At 38.0% G+C, this 22,951-nt stretch overlaps 2 protein-coding genes across 2 annotated transcripts; both read right to left on the bottom strand.

Annotated features, from left to right (window-relative positions):
• Positions 1–99: 99 nt before the first annotated feature.
• LOC146463180 (uncharacterized) lies at positions 100–11,476 on the bottom strand. The gene is made up of 4 exons (XM_085084774.1): positions 10,847–11,476; positions 10,684–10,726; positions 3,674–3,800; positions 100–1,661 (listed from the first exon to the last, which is right to left on the bottom strand). The coding sequence occupies exons 1-4, from the start codon at positions 11,253–11,255 to the stop codon at positions 1,143–1,145; spliced, it is 1,098 nt and encodes a 365-aa protein (XP_084940900.1). The 5' UTR covers positions 11,256–11,476; the 3' UTR covers positions 100–1,142.
• A 640-nt stretch (positions 11,477–12,116) lies between these two features.
• LOC146463179 (putative skeletal organic matrix protein 5) lies at positions 12,117–18,618 on the bottom strand. The gene is made up of 4 exons (XM_085084775.1): positions 18,125–18,618; positions 17,962–18,004; positions 15,879–16,005; positions 12,117–13,798 (listed from the first exon to the last, which is right to left on the bottom strand). The coding sequence occupies exons 1-4, from the start codon at positions 18,528–18,530 to the stop codon at positions 13,280–13,282; spliced, it is 1,095 nt and encodes a 364-aa protein (XP_084940901.1). The 5' UTR covers positions 18,531–18,618; the 3' UTR covers positions 12,117–13,279.
• Positions 18,619–22,951: the final 4,333 nt, after the last annotated feature.

Below are 22,951 nucleotides of genomic sequence, written 5' to 3'. Positions count from 1 at the left end.
GTTAAGGGGATGAAGCTATAGAGAAAACTGTTCCATCTCAGCGAAAGCTTGTTGCATATTTGTTTCACCACATATGCCTCCTGATAAGTAAAGCGGGAAAACAATCAAGCAAACGTTTGTTATCTACAAAAATGAAGATCAATTAAGAGAAAGAAAATGATACTGGGAATCAATAGTTAACACAATACAAGCAAATATTGTTTTTGCGCATAATATAACTTGACCTTTCCAAAAGAAATGATTTAACAGTAAACTGCTTACAATACATTACTAACAAATAAAATCGTTTAGTGCATTACACATTATTACAACGCTACGCTAGAATATTACACATAAATTTAAAGTCGTAAGGTATTGTTAACTACCAAATGAAGATCGATGAAGAAAAAGAAAATGATACTGGGAATTAATAATTAATACAATACAGGCAGATATTCCTTGTGCACATAATTGATTACACCCTCTCAAAAATACTTTGTTGACAATTCGTCATAAATTACAGTGCATGTTAGGCAAATGCCTGATGTCTTTGGCGGGTGGCATCAGCAAACAGATGAAACGCTTAGGTTTTAAAAGGTACAACACAATTACTGCACATTTAGCGATAACCACAAACACAAATCGGAAAGACATGTAACGGTAAACTATGATATGCCTAAAAAGGCACATCGCCCCATTGGACAAAATATTGTTAAAGCATACAATGTGATAACGTAGCATATGTCGAAGACATGCCCGTCTTCAGAGACGAAATGTCCAAAAAAAAATCTGATCAGACGTCGAGCAAATCAGATCACACAACTTGTTATTTTTCTCTTGCAAGTCAATGTTCTAGTCTCCCCTGTTGTTAGCTGAATTTGATCATTGTTGTGTTAAAGTGCGCTTTACAAATGGACAATTTATTAACTTATTATTAAAATAAAGTCTGTCAGAGTGACTCTCATTGTTATTATCATCAAAATTATTAAGAAACAGCAAGTTCTCAATTAAACATTACGGTCGCCATGGCGATACTAAATTTGTCCACAGAGTTCAGTGAGTTTACCCTCTTCCAAAGTGCGCATGGGAAGATTTCCAATTTCTTTCCAAAAAGATACAGTTCATTCAAATGAAAAATATCTACTGTATAGCTCCTTAGTTAGTCATTGAACCAAGATGTAGCCCATTGCTTTTATGTGTGTGTCTCCATTATCGCTTCGGTTAATTGCCTCGTTGCCACAAGTGTTGCTGTCATCAGGGTGACCCCCAGTACCAAATCCGATTCTGGAATCAGGGGTGTGGCACTGGTTTTCGTTGTTACCAAGGATCCCGATTCTCGCTTTTGCATTTGCACTACTCGTACTGACAGTATTGAAACCTTCTTTGTTACATCTGAGTTGCAGAGATGCCCTAGAACCAACAAGGGTCTTCCACATGTTACGACCTAGAGATGAGGCGCGGTAGTTGCCGTCAGCAATCAGAGAGAAAAGAGAGTTGGCGTACCTGTTCATAACAAAGAAGTTAGTTTGTTGGCCGACCCTCATGCCAAGGCAAATCTTGAGGAAGGGTGTCTTCCAGTAGGTCGGCAATTTGGTCTCTTGTGAATCAAAGCCAGTCTGCCCTCCTACAAGATTATAGGCGGTTCTATCACTCCAAAGAGGAGAATTGAAGTGGAAAGTTCTCTGAAATTAAAAAGCAAGGGTTCATTTCTTACAAGAGCTATATATTAGTCCGATAACCATTGTTAATTTTGTTCAGTTTTGAAAATGGTTTAAATACAGGATAAATTATGCTCCTCGTTGTGATCAGTTAGACTAGCTAGACTAGCTACTGATAATACGGGGAGGGGGGGGGGGGGGGGAGTTGTCATCAGCATTGGTAAGGTATTTTTGCCACCATAAGAAGAAATTTCAGTGCTAACGTTTCGAGCGTTATTCCTTAGTAAGAGCGAATCGATTCGCTTTAACGGAAGAGTAACGCTTTTGGTAAAACTACTGCTCTCCCTCTACTACAAACCATTATTTCCTTTTAGTGAAGAGATATTTGATTCAAGGTGGGACGTCACCCTGCTCGGTTGACAGCAGTTGTAATGAACATCAAAGGCTTAAATCAAAAGCTTTCGACAAAACAAGTACAATTTGGTCTGAATGTTTGAGAGAACCTTAGTGTGAGCGAAGATGGTGGTCAACTCAATAGGCTGTGTGCCACAGAACTTACTATTTCTGGACCCGAATGACACAGGATCTTGTTTTTCGTCAGGGTGGTGCGTCATGTTGCTATTAATGATTTGTTCTATTAGCTTTACGTGGGTAATCTACATGGGTGATAGTTTGTAGTACAGCCTCTGTCTTGGTTCTTGTACACAGGATTGATCTTTGCTAGGTTGTCTTTAATTCTAGACTTCTCTTATCCCCTCAGGCTTTTTGCTTGGAGTATCGGAGCTACTTAGTGTATAGATGTTTTAGGATTGAAGGCTGGATGAAGGCAGATCTTCCAGCTTGATGGGGGTTAAGATGAAGAAGAAGCTTTACTATTCCCTCCTCTGATGCAGGTTCCGGTGGTACTTTGGTGGAACGAACTCTGGGGGTGGGAGAGGTGGGCAGAATAATAGCAATAAAAGTGTGACTCGTTTGCAGTTTCATGACCCGTACTGACATGCAGAAATTGAAAAATTGAGAATTTCCATGACATTTTAGAAAAACAGCAAGGTTGGAGCCACTTTCTTGGAAAATAACTAATCTGAAGAGAGCGGGTATGGAAATCTTAATTCAAGTGTAATCAAGATTTCCGTTTGTTTAATTGGAAGGAATTCTAATTATATATAAATGTATGTTTTGTGTAATTTCTATGACAAAGATATGAGCTTTACAGCGGTTACCAATAACACGAGACCTCTCTGGCCTTCAATGAAGTCGGGTAAACTTGACAAGATTCCAAGGCAACCCGGCAAGAAACGGAGAATTTTGCCTGCTAAGAAAAGATAAATCTTTATTAATATTGATTTCCAAGCCAGATCATGCAAAAAGGAGGGCATTTTTGATTAAAAATTTAAAATTGCACTGCACGTAACAATTTGCTATCTCGCACACATCGCTGATTTTACAAATTATCACTTGCAGCAATATAAAATTTTTCATTCAAAAAGGCTGTATCCGCTAAACGATGCTCTTTTTTTAGATAAACTGGCTTGGAAATCAACTTCGATTAAAATTACCATCTGTCAGCGGATAAACTGTCAATGTCTTGGCTGTGTTGCCTTGGGATGTTGTCAGAATTCAAAATAATTTCAACGGTTTCTCTTTGATTGACGTCCACCAAAACGCAATTCTATCCGACTCTTTTGAAGGCAAGAGGTCGCGTGTTATTGGTAACCGCTGTAAATCTTACAACACAAAAACTATCACCATCGCGCTAATGATTAACCGATACAGGCAGCGGAATCACGACTCCGGCCAGTTGAGTATAAAGCTAGAAAATGGCTCGTAGTGGTCACCTTGCACCGCCTTACCAAGGATAAGAAGGCAAGACTGGTAAATATTCTGGTCAGCTTGCTTTTTCTGGTAGCTTGGTTAAAAGTTACTTGAGAAACCTGGTAAATATATATGGTTTAAGCACACATTAAACAAACCTCGACACCTCTATCTTTAAACCTGGTTATGGTGAAGACATTGTAGGCTGCTTAGTTGTTAAATACCTTAGTGCCGTCAATCTTCATGGCCATCGTCCATCCTCCATCTCCACATCCAAAATTTCCCATGTGACAGTAAACAGAAACATTTTGTGAACCAAACTTCAGCTGATACACTTGGCTCTTTGATGAACTATTTGAGAAGGATCAATAGGAGAAAAGATCCAGGAGTAAGTTTACAAGTTTCTTATATGGAGACCGGAAGAGTTGTAGAACACAGGATTCGCAGAAGTTTATTACATTCAAATATATTAAACTGTAAATTGATTTATCTCATTATTATATCTTATTCCCTTGTTATTTTCATCGTGATTATCAATGTTTTATATATTATTATAGTCATAAGTACGTAAATTATGATCATCCGGGTGAGTGTAGTCCTGAGAAGGACTGTTTGTGGTGACTTTGACTGACGTTTCGACAACCTGAGCGGAAGTCATCTTCAGAGTCAAGTGAATTGTGGAACGTCAGTAGGTGGTATATATACGTCTCTGGTTGTTAACCTGATTGGTCAACGAAGTCCAGATGTTATTGGTCGTTTGTCAGTAAGCCGTGATGTTATTGGCTGCGAAGACTGTAAAAAGTGATTGGTGCGTTTCGATCCTTCTTTTGTTAGTCAAAAAGTCCGTGGGTCTATTGTTAGTAAAATGACTATTGTTTGTTTGTTTCGTTGTTGTTGTCAATAAGTCGTTTGTATGGTGCAGGTAGTTGTAGGCAACGGTTGAGTGGCGTTTGTTTACTAACTTAGAATAAACGCCACTCAACCGTTGCCTACAACTACCTGCACCGGTTGAGTGGCGTTTGTTCTAAGTTAGTAAACCAGCTTCCCAGAGTGAGTCGTTGATAGTAATTTGTACAGTAGGTAATGCACTTGGCAGAGTCCCAGTCGATTCTGTGGTTCGCTTGTAAATGGTGCTCAGCAATGTGATTGTTGATATCACCATTTCTAGTTGCTCGTTTGTGTTCAGTCAGTCGTACGTTTAAATTTCTGCCGGTCTCACCAATATAAGTGGTCTGGCAGTCACAGCATTTGATCTTGTAAACTGCTCCCTGTCTGCGGTTAGGTTCGTCTTTGTCCTTTACTTTCGTCAGTAGTTGTCGTAAAGTGGTTATAGGTTTGTGAGCTACACGGATATTGTAAGGTTGTAGAATCCGTGCGATAGTCTCAGAAGTGCCCCTTACGTAAGGTATAGTTACAGTAGTTACGGGAGTCGCGTCGTTGTTTGTGACGTTAGGTTCAGTGTTCTTGTAAGTGTTACGTCTAACAAAGTCCTTGTTGTAGTTGTTCTTGTTGAAAACGTTGTCTAAGTAGTTGTTTTCGTCTGCGAGTCTGTCAGGTGAGTCACAAACCAGTTGTGCTCGCCTTGTTAAGGTCTGTAAAGTCGTTGCTTTGTGAGAAGTAGGGTTGTAGGATGACTGGTCCAGTAGTCTGTCAGTATGTGTTGGTTTCCTGTAAACCGTAGTACTTAGTTTGTTGTCGTTGTTGTTACGGGTAACTAAGCAGTCTAGAAAAGGTATTTTACCATTTTCTTCGATCTCCTTGGTAAATTGTATGTCAGCGTTCTGTCTGTTAAGGTGTTCGTGAAAATCGTCAATTTCGTCTTTGTGTACTGCTGTAAAGGTGTCGTCTACGTACCGTAACCAGAGCGGTAGTGTCCGTTTGTAGGTTGCTAGGGCTTGTTCCTCGATTTTTTTTCATTACAATTTCTGCTACAACAACAGAAACTGGTGAGCCCATAGCTGTTCCGTGTAACTGTTTGTAGTGCTTTCCGTTGTACTGGAAGTACGTGGACGTTAAGCAGAGGTTCAGTAAGTTCATTAAGTCATCTGTGGGCAGTGGCAGTTTTGTCGTGGAGTTCTCGATGGCGGTAGCAGTACAGTCTAGTGCCAGTTGAAGTGGAATACTGGTGAACAGTGATTTCACATCAAAAGACACAAGTTTGTGGTCGTCAGGTATTTTTACCGTCTTGATGGCGTCAATAAAGGTCTCGGTATACTGCAGTTTGTGTCGGGATTCGTTTGTCAACGGTTTCAGTATAGTAGTCAAGTATTTGGATAGTTCGTAAGTCGGGGACCCACAGAACGAGACTATGGGTCGCATAGGTATGTTAGGTTTGTGTAGTTTTGGTAGTCCATAGAGTTTAGGTGGTTGCGGTACGCGGCACCTCAGTCTGTTGTACCGTTGTATGTCAATAACGTCAGTTTTCTTAAGGTCAAGTAGTTTACTGTTGAGTTTACGTTGAAGTGATGGCGTCGGGTCTCGTTTCAGTTCTTCGTATGTCTGTTTGTCGTTAACTAGAGTGTCCATTTTGTCGTAGTAGTCTGTCTTGTCCATAACAACAGTCACTCGTCCTTTGTCAGCGGGGAGTATGACGATGTTCTCGTCAGTTTTCAGTCGTTTCAGCGCTTGTCGTTCGTCTTTAGTCAAGTTACTGTCAGTTAGGGAGGATGATTGTATAGTAGAAGCAATTCTACTTCTGATGTTATCCTTGGCCGATTCTGATAGTTCTCTCTGACGAGACAGAACCGCCTCAACACTAGATACAATAGCCTCAGTCGGTATGTGTTTAGGCGTCACTGAGTGTTTCAGTCCGTAGGAGAGTACCTGGGTTTCAGTCTTGCCTAAAGGACGGGAAGATATATTCCTGACCCAGTTGTCGTCTGTCTTGTGTCGTTTTTTGTCGTTAGTACGTTGTAGTCGTGTAAGTTTCTGTTGACTTTGGTTGCGGTGTTGTTCTTCGGTTTTGTCAGCTCGTTTGTCGGCAATAGCCAGTACAGTGTCAAGTCAGTTTGTCGGTATGAGTTGTTTAAGTTTGTCAAGTCGTTGTTGTAATTTGTTGTTGTCGAAACGTCAGTCAAAGTCACCACAAACAGTCCTTCTCAGGACTACACTCACCCGGATGATCATAATTTACGTACTTATGACATGACTCCTGGGTTCAAACCATTTACAATTATTATAATATATGTGATATAGTTCCATTCTAGCCTCTATGATTTAACGCTGTATAATACATACGTAGTTTCTATATTTTAGTTTGTATTGTAACTCTGTAATTTAGCCTTACAGACTGCAATGAGTCCTTAATAAACGGTCATTATTTATTTATTTATTTATTTATTTTTTCTTTATCTATCTATCTATTTATTTATAATACCGTTTATTCAATGGAAAGTAGGATAATATGTTTGTTTTGTCGCATATTGCAGAGTCTAAAATGAAACATAATTCATTTTCAAGAAATTGGATTAAAACTGACGTTCCATAATTTATGTTCACATGTCTAGTACATCCAAACTGATTCGGACGGACTGTAGGCACTACCCCAGTGCTAGTTGAATCTCTTCCTACAATAACTGTTGCGGGACTTCAAAAACTTTTAAGTAGAAAATAAGCGTCGCAGAGTAAGCATAAAGGGACGTACGTTTCATCAAATTATGGTATCAGTAATAAAAGAATTGCGGTGATCGTAAAAGCATGGTGGACTGGCAAGATTAAGTGTGTCTTGGTGGTTTTAGAGTCCTTCATGAACAAAAATAGGCCTTATCACGGTTTTCGACGCCATTTTGACGAGTAGGCAAACAGTCAGGCTCGAAATAACAGTGTTTGTATGGAAATCCGATGTCAAATAATTTTCATAAAACATCGCTTCTGAAAAATTCATGAATTGGAAACTTTTGGCACTGGGAAAAGCATTTTAAGAAAAAACTTGGAGGGATGTAGCTGTGCCAGAAAGCGTCCAGTCGTGTTTTGAACTTCCCATACATTTCCCTGTATTTTTTTTTTTTCCAGCGAGCTATTTTTAGAGCAGTTCACGGCTGGTTCGCTATACAGACAAATGTATGGAAAGTTCAAAACACGACTGGACGCTCTGTGAGGGTAAAAGGCGGCATGAGTTTGCGGAATGGCATGTGGCAGGACCTGCGGCATGGCATAATTATGCGAAATACGATAGTTGCGGAAGACTTAACGGGGGACTTAACCTAAGTTTGAATGAAATTTGAAGTGGTTTTAAGAAGGAATAGAAGAAAGAAAATGATTTTTTGGAACACTAACAGACAGTTGATACCCACGCATGAGCACCCCAGGTTGCTAGTGGACTAACTTGGTATCCGTCTATTAATTATTAACTACAAATTCTTTTCTAAAACTTCACTAATTCTTCAATATTTCTTATTTCTCTTAATTTAACCAATCCTTCTAGAAAAAGTATCTCTTCCCAAATATACCCAAAATATCACCCCAAAATTCACAAAACACCCCACAACATAGATTTACGGGATGAACATAGAGTTTTTGGATCGCTTGAAACGTGAACGAGATATTTCCATTAAAGCCATGTAAAGTGCGGTAAATTGGCGTTTACGTCAAGTCCCCCCTTAAAGAAATAAATTAACTGTAGAGCGCGTCCTGTTTTCAGACCAATTTTATAATTTTATATGTTGTGGACTCCAAGCTGAATAACAACTAGACAACACAAAGAGGATCAGAAAATACAAGGCTGGGATAAAACATGTCTGATCGCTGGTTAGGAAGAAGTGAGGGTAAAGAAATCTATGAATTTTCGCAGTCTAGGGACTATGAGTATAAGTTTCATGTTCGCTTTTCACCATGTGACTTCTATATGCATGTAACTGACAAGTTCAACTTGCGTACGTAGCTCGGCGAAAATGTAAGGTGCGAAAAAACAGAGCCTATTTTTCCCATGAGCTTATTACAAATTTTTTATTCGTTACAATATGTAACCGTTAAATGTTAATCAGAGCGTCTGATCAAACTAGTCGGACAAAGCAAAGGCCAAGCGCAACAGTCTCATTTAAAATGATAGCGAAGAAATTTCCCAGCTTCTCCTAAAAGCTTACCTGGTTTGACAGCGAGCCGGAATAACTTACAAATGGAATTTCCAAAAGTGGCAAAATTTGTTAAACATCGCATCGAGGAATATTTACTCCCTTAAATTAAAAAATTGGCTATAAATATTTTGTGATTTGAAACTCTTTCGGAAACGGAAAACGCCGGCAAAGAAAGCACTTTCGGCGGATAGGTCACAGGTCAAGTTAGCGGCGGGGTATTTTTCCTCACGAGCCACATATTTTATTGGACGTTGACACAACAATAGCTCGTTATATCTATTAAATGAAATTCTGGGATAATAATCTGGAATTAGATAACAAATGCTATACGTGGTAAAAAAAAAAAAAAATTATCTGGCGGAGGTGCCGTGGGACCGGTGACTATAGACTTCTATATAATGTTTCAGTGCTTTAATACTCGAGGAAGGTCTCACCCAAACTGACTTTAAAATGCTTTTTAAGTCGGGAGAAGGTAACATTTACTTTTAATAATACTTCGTTTTTTCTTTAACTAGACATAAATTAACATGATGAAGGGGATATTTTTTCCAGAAAAAGCGATTAACCATCTGCGAACGATCCTACGCGTCCTAGAATAGGGACAACCTGTCCGAGAATAGGCCGCTCAATGTTTACAACATTTTTCAAAATCACGGAGAAACCTCGGGCGTTCAATCAGCCAATCTTTGGGACGTGTTTAGGTATTAAAGGAAGGAAGTATATACTAGGAAATTCTCAGCTTGCTCCCGCCCTTCTGAAGTAAGTTATTGTGATAAATGCAAAAAGTGTCGAGAATAGGCACATCTTGACATGTACTCATGTTTCCTTGAATCTGAGAACAATAAAAGTAATAAACAGTGTTCATCGATTTCTTCACCCTCACTTCTTCCTAACCATCGATCAGACATGTTCTATCCCAGCTGCAGGCTTGTATTTTCTAATTAGTCTACATGATCTGTTACATTTTTGCGCAACATCGAAAAAGCTAATGCTCTTATATTAAATTTGGCGCCAAAAAAGACGCATTCTTCAGTTAATTTATTTCTTAACTCATTCCGCAAGTATCGTATTTCGCATAATTATGCCATGCCGCAGGTCATGCCACATGCCATTCCTCAAATTCATGCCACCTTTACCCTAACCGCTGGACGCTTTCTGGCACAACTACATCCCTCCAATTGTTTTTTTTTTTTTCCTTAAAATCCTTTTTCTAGTGCCAAAAGTTTCCAATTCATGAATTTTTGAGAAGTGATGTTTTATGAAAATTATTTGACATCGGATTTCCATACAAACACTGTTATTTCGAGCCTGACTGTTTGCCTACTCGTCAAAATGGCGTCGAAAACCGCGATAAGGCCTATTAAAAGTTGTTTAAATTCAAATATTTTTAACATTCATGGAAATCGATTCTTAAGACCATTACTTGGAAGGTACGTGTAATGGCGTTTTTTTTTTTTTTATGTATATACTTATTTATTTTTAGATTTAATTTTCCACAAATTCATACTCCCACTGGAGATTTACTAACCAATCTCATGCTTTGCAAACTTATCATGTAAAACGTAATTTCTATTGTCGTAGGAAACTATGGGTATCTAAAAATAGACCGGTCTGTAAAAACGCCGTAGCAAAGGCTTAGTGTAGGAGCTGTGTGCTCTCAGTAATGGGCTCTTGCCCAAATGTATAAATCTCGTATTGTAACCGTAAATAGAGTGAAGTTGGTTAGATTTTTACACACACTTCACTTTCTAAAAGGCAACTGTCGTTGGATAACTGTATATAGTGGACCAGTCACATTGGTTGAGACGCCAAGGTCGGCGACATAATACTGGCTCTTGTGGCGTAGTCGAGTTACATAAGTTAAACAGTAGTATTTATTCCAGCCGACTGGTTCGAACAACTAGCTATCTAAGGGCACAGTAAGCTACAACATTACTGCTTGAATATTTCAAAATTGATTTTAGGGTGTTCATTTTTAAATAATAAACCTCACCCTAGGTGACCACTGTGGTCATTTTACCTGTATTGTCAGTTGGCGTTTAACGGCGCCCGTCTTCGAGATTACAATCTCACAGAAGTATCAACGCATAACTCTTTAATTACAATTTACAAAGGTCTGAGCTCTAAAACTCGTCCTCCAGAAGCAAAAGCAAGATACTTACTTGTCTTTTTCATACTGTTCCTTGCATGAAGAGACGAGAGCAGCTGCAAACAGAATCGATCTTATTAGGTTCCAATAAGACACACATTAGTCTGTCTGATAAGCAAGGGTTATAATTAAACCCTATTTGTATTCAAAATGACTTCAAACAATAAAAATGATACCTGGTGGTTGCACAGGCGGCGGCAGGGTGGTAGTAGACGTCCTGTTGGCAATTGCTATAAGGTTCTCCAACTTTTGTTCTAAGACCTTCATAGGAGGGAACGTTTCGTTCACCAGGGCAATAAGATGTTTCAATTTCCCTTTTAAAACCTTTACAGGAGCGGACGTTTGGTTGCGTAGTTCCATTAGATCGCGTTCCAACTTCCTCTCTAGCATCTTGATGGCATCAGTGACTTGTGAATTCTGGCAATTCACACGGCACTGGCAGTTGCAGTTGTTAACGGGCGGCTTATTGCAATTTCCAGTAGGAGGAGATTGGTGGTTACTTGTGTTAAACGTAGACAAAGGTTTTGCGGCATTCATAGCAAAGAACATAATGATTGGTCCGAGAAAGACAAATGGAGAACGCATTATGACGAGTATAGTTAATAAAAATAATGATAATTTACATTTATATAGCGGAAACCTCTATATGGATATATTCAGTTGCGCTTAACAATATTGTTAAAATAGAATTATGTTAAGAGCAACTAAGAACACAAGAAACTATTAAAAACTACAAGCGCATACAATCAAAGGCAGCGATTACCTAGTCAATAAACTAGTTAAAAGACGAGACATGAATAAAAATGTATTTAAAGGCTAAATTTGAAAAAGAAAATGAGTTTTAACAGCAGTCTTGAAAGTGTCCAAGGTCTTCTTGTTGCGAATTGTTGAAGGTAATGCATTCCAAAGATAAGGAGCCGCTGACTGGAATGCACGATGGGTTGGAAGCAATTAATGCTGATTACCTCTCAAATTCGATTGACCTTAAATATTGTAATACAGCCCCATCGTAAGTCATCAAAAAGTTTAGTTTCTAATCTTCTGTTTGATTCACAATAGATTTCTGCATACGAGGATGAGGCTGTCCACCGACCACGAAAACTGATGGCGCATCGAAGGCTGTTGCTTTTGAAACCGGAAAGTAGCTATTTTAATTTAGAGATATTTTCGTCAAATATGGTAAATTTGGACTCAAAATAATGAAAGTAAATATTCTAAGGAAAGTGTCTGATATTTGTTCCGTTTTCCTAAGATAAACAATATTCTTTTTAAGCCAGTAGGAAGGTTTGTTGAATCTGCTGTGGAATGTTATGCTTTTGGGAGACAGGGAGACCCAAAGGAAAAAAAAGAGGAATTTCCATGTTCCATGTAACGTATAAGGATGTTTTATTTGTCCACCACTGAAGAGAATCAAAAAAACTATTTGAAATCAATATTGCGGAATGAAATGTTCCTTCCTAACGTAATACACCCTTTCAAACATATTGTGTTTGTAATACATTCAGTTAAGAATAGCTGTCAATCGTTTACCTAATATGTCCAATTTCGAGTTTGCTCGGGCGAACATTACCGAAAAAGGCCAACTCGTAACGTTGTTTTGGGCTGTATAAGCTAACAGATATAGAAATTTCTGGAAAAAAGGTCAAGACGTTTTTACATAAAACAAAGAAACAAATCGTTCCAACATTAACCAAAAAAAAAAAAAAAAAATACAATAATTTGAGAGATATGAGGACCAACGTATGTGTACGACCCCTTTACATGTATTATTTTTAATCAAGTGTACATCATGATTTTAAAGCTTGAAAACCTTCGAAAACCAAGACAATACGTACAGAGTCAATGATGAAACTGGTTAAGGATTACTATTCAGTATTCAAACCAATTTGAAGAGGTTTGCTATACTACAGCTACACATAACATTGAGTAAATCCAGATTGATCCTTGTGAATGTGTTAACTTTTTCTCTCTAATATCCCTATCCCTCCGACACGTAAATGTCTCCCGAGCAGGAATACATTGTTTCTGCCGTTTCCTTGGTGCTTTTCCGCCGCGTGCAATAAGCCAGTTCTAACTGATTCCTGGTTGGATAACACAAGCAAGACCGAGCTTTAGGAGGAATATGTTAGAGAGATCGACGGTTTGGTCTCTTGAGTGTCTCACCCATTCTATCCTCCATCAACATTGTATGCGAGACGCATATCTCTTGCTCGTTTTGCCAAGGGAATTGAAGGAGGTAAGCTGTCAGACCTTGGTGTCGTAAAATGGATCCAATATATCGAAGGCGTTCTGGACATTGATGCCTTACTTTTCAGAATGTGTTCAAGGGATATTTTCTAAAACATTATTTTTGATACTTTTATTAGTCAGTCACATGGCTACAATGCTAAGATTGGTCATTTTGCTCAACTGAGTAAAAAAGATTAAATCGCCAGTGTAAGCAAGTGATTTCAGCGCGGTTTATAAATTGTCAGAAAATCTATGTCCACAGAGTTCAGTGAGTTTACCCTTGAGATTTAAATGCTAAAATCTTCCAAAGTGCGCATGGGAAAGATAGAGTTCATTCAAATGGAAAATATTTTATGTAGCTCTTTAGTTACCAGAGTTAGTCATTGAACCAAGATGTAGCCCATTGCTTTTATGTGTTTGTCGCCATTATCGCCTCGAGTGGTTGCCTCGTTGCCACACGTGTTGCCGTCATCAGGGTGTCCCCCAGTACCAAATCCGATTCTAGAATCAGGGGTGCGGCAGTTGTTTTGGTTGTTACCGAGGATCCCGATTCTCGCTTTTGAATGAAAGCTTGTCGTACTGACAGTATTGAAACCTTCTTTGTTACATCTGAGTTGCAGAGATGCCCTAGAACCAACAAGGGTCTTCCACATGTTACGACCTAGAGATGAGGCGCGGTAGTTGCCGTCAGCAATCAGAGAGAAAAGAGAGTTGGCGTACCTGTTCATAACAAAGAAGTTAGTTTGTTGGCCGACCCTCATGCCTAGGCAAATCTTGAGAAAGGGTGTCTTCCAGTAGGTTGGCAACTTTGTCTCTTGCGAATCAAAGCCAGTCTGCCCTCCTGCGAGATTATAGGCGGTTTTATCACTCCAAAAAGGAGAACTGAAGTGGAAAGTTCCCTGAAATTAAAAAGCAAGGGTCCATTTCTTACAAGAGCTATATATTAGTCGGATGACCATTGTTAATTTTGTTTAATTTTGGTTTGAATACAGGATAAATTATGTTCCTAGTTGTGATCAGTTAGACTAGCTACTGATAAAAAAAGGGGGTTAGTTTCTAACAAAACTTGGTGTTGCGTTGCTGGGGAGTGAAAACAAACGTTTTGTTTTATCATCAGCATTGGTAAGGTATTTTTGCTAGCATAAAAAGAAATTTGAGTACTGACGTTTCGAGTGTTATTTTTTAGTCAGAACGAATCGATTCGCTTTTAGGTAACGCTTTTGGTAGAACTACTACTCTCCCTCTACTACACAACATTACATTGTTGCTAATTAGTGAAGAACTATTTGATTCAAGGTGGGCCGTCAACCTGTTTGGTTGACAGCAGTTTTAATTAACACGAAAAGCTTAAATCAAAAGCTTTCGACAAAACTGGTACAATGTGGTCTGAATGTTTAAGAGAACCTTGGTTTTGAGTGCAAGATGGTGGTCAACTCAAAAGGCTGTGTGCCACAGAACTTACTACTCATGCACCCGAATGGCACAGGATCTTGATTTTCGTCAGTGTGGTGTGTCATGTTGCTATTGATGATTTGTTCCATTAGCTTTACGTGGGTAATCTACATGGGTGGTAATTTGTAGTACAGCCTCTGTCTTGGTTCTTGTACACAGGATTGATCTTTACAAGTTTGTCTTTTTATTCTAAACTTCTCTTATCTCCTTAGGCTCTTTGCTTGGAGTATCGGAGCTACTTAGTGTATAGATGTTCAGGACTGAAGGCTGGATGAAGGCAGATCTTCCAGCTTGATGGGGGTTAAGATGAAGAAGAAGTTTTACTATTCCCTCTTCTGATGCAGATTCCCGCCATACTTTGGTGGGACTAATTCCATGTAAAGCGATCTATGGGGGGTGGGGGAGGGGGCAGAATAATAGCAATAAAAATGTGACTTGTTTAGAGTTTCATGACCCGTACTAACATGCAAAAATTGAAAAATTGAGAATTTCCATGAAATTTTAGAACAAGAGCGAGGTTGAAGCCACTATCTTTGAAAAGAACTAAATCCAAAGAGAGCGATAGCCTCTGGGTATGAAAGTCTTTTAAAATTAAAGTTTAATCAAAATTTCCTTTGACGTAATTGGCGTAAATTCTAATTATATATAAATGTATGTTGTGTGTAATGTCTACGACAAAGATATGAGCTTTACAGCGGTTACCAATAACACGCGACCCTCGCCTTCAATAAGGTCGGATCGATAAACTTGTGTTTTGATGGACGTCAATCAATAAAGACGTTAAAATTATTTTGAATTCTGACAAGATTCCAAGGCAACTCGTCAGGAAACTGAAAAATTTACGTGCCAGGAAAAGGTAAAAACTTTATTGAAATTGATTTCTAAGCCAGATCATGCGGAAAGAAAAGGGTATTTTTGAAATACACTGCACGTAACAATTTGCTATCTCCCACCCATCGCTGATTTTACAAATTATCACGTGCAGCAATCTAAAATTTTTCATTCAAAAAGGCTGTATCCGCTAAACGATACCCTTTCTTTTAGATAAATTGGCTTTGAAATCAACTTCGATAAAATTACCATCTGTCAGCGGATAAACTGTTAATTTCTTGGCTGTGTTGCCTTGAAATGTTGTCAGAATTCAAAATAATTTCAACGGTTAATTTCAACGCCCACCAAAACGCAAGTATATCCGACTCATTTGAAGGCATTTGAAGCACCATCGCACTAATGATTGACCAAATTACAGGCAGAGGAATCACGACTCTGCCCTGTTGAGTATAAAGCTAGAAACTGGATCGTAGTGGTCACCTTGCACCGCCTTACCAGGGGCAGAAGCCAAGACTGGTAAATATTCTGGTCAGCCTGATCCGTGTAGGTTTTTCTTTCTGGTAGCTTTCTTAAAAGTTACCTGAAAAACCTGGTTAATACATATATGATTTAATCTCACATAAAGCAACTTTGACACCTCTCCCTTAAAAACCTGGTTATGATGAAGACGTTGCAGGCTGCTTAGTTGTTAAATACCTTTGTGCCGTCAATCTTCATGGCCATCGTCCATCCTCCATCTCCACATCCAAAATTTCCCATGTGACAATAAACAGAAACGTTTTGTGAACCAAACTTCAGCTGATACACTTGGCTCTTTGATGAACTGTTTGAGAAAGATCAACACTGTCTATTCAAAGGAAAGTAGGAAAATATGTTTTTTTTTTTTTTTTGTCGCATATTGCAGAGTTTAAATTGAAACATAATTCATTTTCGAGATATTTGATTTAATTTAAGTTTCGTAATTTATGTTCACATGCCCAGCACATCCAAACTGATTCGGACGGACTGTAGGCACCACCCCAGTGTTAGTTGAATCTCTTCCTTTAAAAGGAAGCTTAAGCAACGACGACGGCACAAATTAAATACAGGTATATTTTCAGGTGACGTTTTCGTTGCCGTTGCCGTCGTCGTTGCTTAAGCTCCCTAAATATTCAACTGGGGCAGGACGTCAAAAACCTTTAAGTAGAAAATACGCGCCACAGAGTAAGCATAAAGGGAAGTACTTTTCATAAAATTACGGTATCAGTACTGAAAAAAAAAAATTGCGGTGATTGTAATAACACTGTGGACAAGATTGAGTGTGTCTTGGTGGTTTTAGAGTCCTTCATTAAAAAAAATTAAAATTTGTTTAAATTTAAATATTTTAACATTCATGGAATCGATTCTTAAGTTTATTACTAGGAACACACGTGCAATGGCGTCTTTTATATATATACCTATTCATTTTTAGATTTAATTTCCCACAAATTTATACTCCCACGGGAGCCTTACAAACCAGTCACATGATTTGCAAACTTATCATGTAGAACGTAATTTCTATTCTCGCAGGAAATAGTATTCTCTTATGGGTGTCTTAAAATAGACCGGTCTGTGAAAACGCCGTAGCGGCAGAGGCGCAGGGTATGAGCCGCTGTGTGCTCCGGGTATTGGGGTCTTTCCCAGATGGATAAATCTCATATTTTTACCGTAAATAAAGTGGGCTTGGCTAGATTTTTACACGTGCACACTTCACTTTCTAAAAGGCAGCAGTTGTTGGATAACCTGAGATAGTGGACCAGTCACATTGGTCGAGAAGCCAAGGTCGGCGACATAATACTGGCTCTTGTGACGTAAACGAGTTACATAAGTTAACAATAGTGTTCATTCTAGCCAACTGGTTCAGACTAAGGGCACATTAAGTTACAACATCAGTACTTGAATATTTTGGAATTGATTTAAGGCTGTTCATTTTTAAATAATAAACCCTACCAGGAGGGAACAACTTTGGTCATTGTACCTGTATTGTCAGTTGGCGTTTAACGACGCCATCTTCGAGATTATAATTTCACAGAAGTATCAACGCATAACTCTTTAATTTACAAAGGTCTGAGCTCTGAAACTCGTCATCCAGAAGCAAAAGCATGAAAGCAGAGCATATCTAAATCGAATCAATCTAGTTTTTATTAAATCCGACGTAATTGTTCCTCTGGGTATCCTTTATTTTTGGTATTTGCCTTGGCATCTTGCAATATTTTAAGGACAGACTCCCACTTGATCCAGTAAACAGAAACAGAGGAACGTTGGAAATGTGAGCCAATAAACAGAAGATCTAGTTTGTGAGTAACAAACTGCAAAATAATTTGGAAGCTCGCTGCAGATCTTATTTATCAAGATATTTCGTTTCACAAAAGCAAGCGAGGCAATTGTCCGAGTTCACCTTCCCCCCACCCCCCCAACTTCCCACTCATCTAAAGGTCTGGCCCCAGTTGTTTAAAGGCCGGATAACTTTATCCGCTGGATAAGGCACTATTCAGGGTCTAAAATAAAATTCACGTTAAACATTGTCCAAGGTTTTCGTACACTCCCAAACTTAACTGTGGTTAGAGTGTGTATATTTGCTTGTACTAGAGGAAATACTGAAATCTTTGCACAGATTGAAACTGTTGGATAGGGACTTATCCACAGGATAAATTTATTACATAAGACAACAACAACAACCGGAGCCTAGTCACCCCATTAATATGATCAGCAAGAAATTAAAATACTCATTAAGTCTTCAACAGTGATTTAAGATGCTTACTTGTCTTTTTCATACTGTTCCTTGCATGAGGAGACAAGAGGAGCTGCAAACAGAATCAATCATATTAGGCTCCAATAAGACACACATTAGTCCGTCTGATAAGCAAGGTTTTTAATTAAATCCTACTTGCATTCAAAATGACTTCAAACAATGAAACTGATACCTGGCGGTTGCACAGGCGGCAGGGTGGGGGTAGACGTCCTGTTGACCATTGCTATAAGATTTTCCAGCTTTTTTTCTAGGATCTTCATAGGAACGAACGTGTCGTTCACCAGAGCAATAAGATGTTCCAATTTCCCTTCTAGAGCCTTTACAGGAGCGGCCGTTTTGTTGCGTAGTTCCATTAGATCGCCTTCCAACTTCCTCTCTAGTGTCTTGATGGCATCAGTGACTTGTGAATTCTGGCAATTCACACTGCACTGGCAGTTGCAGTTATTAACGGGCGGCTTATTGCAATTTCCAGTAGGAGGAGATCGGTGGTTACTTGCGTTAAACGCGGACGAAGGTATTGCGGCATTCATAGCAAAGAACGTAATGATTTGTAAGAGGAAGACAAATGGCGAACGCATTATGACAAGTGGAGTTGGAAACAATTAATGATGATTGCCTTTCAAATTCGTTCGACCTAGTAGCGTAATACAGCCCCCCTCTAAGTCATCGAAGTGTTTGACTCACAATATATTTCTCCATACGAGGATGAGGCTGTCCACTGGCCACGAAAACTGATGGCGCAGCGAGAGCTGTTGCTTTTGAAACTGGAAAGTAGCTATTCAGAGATATTTTCGTCAAATATGGTAAATTTGTACTTAAAATACTAAAAGTAAATATTCCAAGGAAAGTGTCTGATATTTGCTGCGTTTCCCTATGAATAATCGGAAGCTTTAGACAATATTCTTTTTTTTTTATCCAGTGGGAAAGTTTGTTGAGTCTGACTGCCGAATGTTATGCTTTTGGGTCAGTAAAACAGGGAGACTCAAAGTAGAAAAAGAGGAAATTCCATGTTCCATGCAGCGTATAAAGACGTTTTGTTTGGAATCAAAAAAACTATTTCAAATTAATATCGTGGAAGGAAATGTTCCTTGCTACTGTAAAATACCCTCTTAAAAATACTGTGTTTGTGATACATTCAGTTGAGAATAGCTGACAATCGTTTACTTAATATGTCTATTTCGAGTTTCCTCGGACAAACATTGCTGAAAAGCAGCCCAAAACGTTGTTTTGGGCTGTATAAGCTAATAGATACAGGAAAACACAAAGATAAATTTCTGGGAAATACGTCTAGCCGTTTTTATCTAAACCAAAAAAAACAAAACAAATCGTTTCAACAATAACCAAAAAACAAATTCAATAATTTGAGCGATATGAGGGCCGACGTATGTGTACAAGCCCTTTACATGTATTATTTTTAACCAAGTGTCCATTTTAAAGCTTGACACACTTCGGAAAACAAGACAATACTTACAGAGTTAATGATAAAAAACGGTTGAAGATCATTATTCAGTATTGAAACCATTGTGACGAGGATTGCTATACTAAAGCTAAACGTAACATTGGCTAAAGCAGGATTGACCCTTATGTATGTGTCAGCCGGGGTTTTCTCCCTCAAAGGAAAGGTTAAATAATAAATGAAAACCATCTTAGTAAACTAATAAGGAATGCTATTTAGACAACATTAAAGGACGTTTGCATGAAATCTCCTTGGAAGGAAGAGTATTGGAATGAAGCGGAGGAATTCCAAAAAGAGCATAATTTTGCAGAATGCCTGAAAGCATATAGACCGCTCCGAAGTGCAGTGTCAAACTTTATTAGTGATAAGAATTGCCATAGTACTTCTTTGTCGTTTTACATTTCTTCGGGGTGCCACAAATGACTGCTGTTGTGGTTTGTTTTTCTGTTCAACTGGGTTAAAATTTTAAATCGCCTGTGTAAGTTAGTGATTTCAGCGGTTTATCCCCGCGATGTGGTTGGTGTTTCCAACAAATTTGAATTGATGCGAATCTGCTGCATTTGTCAGAAAACGTAAAGTGATAACACAGATTGCAGATGGTTTACGTGGGCAATTTGAAGTCGCAGCCCTTGCTCAAGAAAAAATGTAGTTTAATGCGACAAAAGCTGCGTTTCTCACATAACACGTTTTTGAAAGAAATGTCAAAGAACATATATTAATAATAATAATAATAATAATAATAATAATAATGATAATAACAATAATAATAACATCTTTATTACAAAAACTCAATTAAAATCCTATTTATTATCAACCTGCTGTTACAAAAAATCCAATCAATTGATCGAAACACTATTCATTCACAAATTCCAAAAAAAGAAGTAACTTAACCTTACATAAAAGAAGAGGAAATGGATATAATTAATAAAAAAATTTCAAAATTCTATAAAATAAAGAATTCCATTATGCAGAGATATGAAGATCATACAATCGAGTCACACAAATGACGGCTAAACCAGTGTCCATAATAATAATAATAATAATAATAATAATAATAATAATAATAATAATAATAATAAGAGAGTTCTTTAGACAGATGGCATATATTTTACACAAAGTGGTTTTCAATAGGTGGTTTTCACCTCACACATCGTCACGCAAGTGAAAAAATAAAATACTCAACCATTCAATAGATAAAGTCAAGAAATTGATATGTTGTAGAAGAGTGATACATAAACAACGTGTGAAAGCCACAGGGCTGTGCGATATCGCCTAATCGAGTTATTCGAGAAAATGTACCACGGAAAATTACAGAGTTTAGTATGGAACGGAATGTTGGTGCCCCGTCTGATGGGCACCAACATGGCGGCCGGAAACCGGCAAAAACATCTGACGTTTACCTTGGCTATTTCAAAGCCTTTCTTCTCTCTGCTGAACTTTCACACATTGACATTAACGCTGCGAATCGATGTTTTCATGTACGTGACATGTTTATAGCAGCAATCCTTCTGTCACGCACTGCGCAAAAATCTAAAATTCAAACTGCTCTATTTTCAAAACAAAGAATGCTATCCTGCTGAAAACAAGCAGGCCGATGGAAATTTTGATTTCTTATATGTGATGAAGATAAAAATCCAAAATTGTGTTTAATTATGAATTTCAGTTTCTTATGACGTCATGTGAAAACCAAGAATAGGGTACTGTAAGAAAATGAAAATTACTTAAATATTAAATACTAATACATTAGGAATGAAATTTGAAAAGTTTAACACCTAAATTTACTAAATCAAAATAATACAAGCTACTTTCTAATTAGCTCTTCGTTGATCTTTAAGTAGTTCTTTTTGATTAGCTCTGCGTTTCCTAACTAAGGTTTAACCCATGCTCACTGCTTGGGTTTAACTAATTAGTTACCATCTCTTGTTTTTGATCATCCAAGCATAAATTTCTTTGCTATAGTTAGAGTAAACGGGGAAGCGGTCACATTTCCAAAATAGCTTAATATGTGGTTTGCATGGTCCTGACGACAATTAATAGTTTTGTTATACTAGCTTTTGTTTTGGATCATTGAAGCGTACATTTCTAGAACAAACAGAGAAGCGTTCACATTACCAAAATAACTAATTATAGTTAGCATTGTCTCAACTTAAGGCTAATTATAGTTAAGGCTTAAATGTGACTCCAACCATAACAAGGCAATACACAGTTTCGTTTGATATTCACAACCTCATTTGTCATCAAGGATTGTCGTTTAGAAAATGTTGGTCGAATTTCTAGCAAGCAAGGCAGGGACGATAATTATTTTAAAGAGTTTACAATAGGTTGGCATAACACCAGCGTCTTTAGCTATCTTTTCCTAATCATTTTCCCTAAAGGTTCGTTTGGGACACTAAATTTCGTGTTGAATAATATTGGTCTTTTATTGATACGACAGTATCGTTCATGCATTATCAAGGAAATAAAGAATACTTATACCACGCAGTTTCTAAAATACCCTACAGTATAAACATTTATGCAAACATTTTTCACGAAGCTCACCACTTTTTCAGTGTATACTGAATACTTTATACACCGTATACTTTCGGATTTAAGTTACTGTGATCTCGTGTAGTTTATAAGTTTTCTTGCGCAGGCCGTGTTGCCTGTTATCGATGGACGAGACTAACGGCATGCGGTTCCACGAATCCGGGAGCACCTTCCACTGACAAAAATTTCCACATTTCACATCGCCTTAAAAGTTTGGAAAACTGCCGAGCTTTATTGTTCTGAAATTCCATATTGGACAACACCTCTTCCTTCCTTCAAATTCCATCTCAAAATCAAGGAGGCGTTGTATATTCGTTGGAAAACCCTTGTTTCTTAGGTACATTTTCCTCGTCAATCTTTCATAGGTTATTTTGTTTGCTTCTCTACTCAGTATACATAATTAAAATAATATTTCCTTCTGATGGCAAATAAAGCTTATATTTGAATTTGTAGTGTCTATTTTTTGCTCCGTCTCTTTATTATTGTCACGCCGTAATTAGCTTCTTTATTTTTACTTTTTTGTGACGTTGTAATTACTAATATACCTTAAATTTATTTCCACGTTGTAATAAGCTATATTCTCGACACTATTGTATCCTTCTTGTATTTATACTATTACATTACACGATGGGTTCTGTTACTTGTACTGAAGATGGATGAAATTTCACCCGAAACATATTTACATTAAGGTTGCGTTCTGTTGACCGTATTCCGGAACAAGAACGAGCAGAACAGTTCTTAGATTTCTCTTTTTAAGTAAATTTGGGAACATTTATGCAAACCGGCGTTCGCTGACACATGATAATTTAAGAGCGATTTTGTACTCCAGAAACTCCGAAAACCTCGTATGAGAAATTTCTTATGATCATTGAATGTGTTCCTCATTCCGGAATAGGGTCAATCGAACGCACCCTCAAAAATGTTTCTTTGAAAATTATTTCCTGGCTGCTGGTTCTACGGAAGTGTATTCAAGTATGTAATGCACTGTTTGTGGTGTTTGATCACGTTTGTGTAGCT

This window comes from Pavona decussata, unplaced genomic scaffold (genome assembly GCF_977016875.1).
Source record: "Pavona decussata unplaced genomic scaffold, jaPavDecu1.1 SCAFFOLD_180, whole genome shotgun sequence".
Taxonomy (NCBI): domain Eukaryota; kingdom Metazoa; phylum Cnidaria; class Anthozoa; order Scleractinia; family Agariciidae; genus Pavona; species Pavona decussata.
The sequence above is the reverse complement of the archived record's forward strand: the minus strand, read 5'-3'. Positions and strand labels throughout refer to the sequence as shown.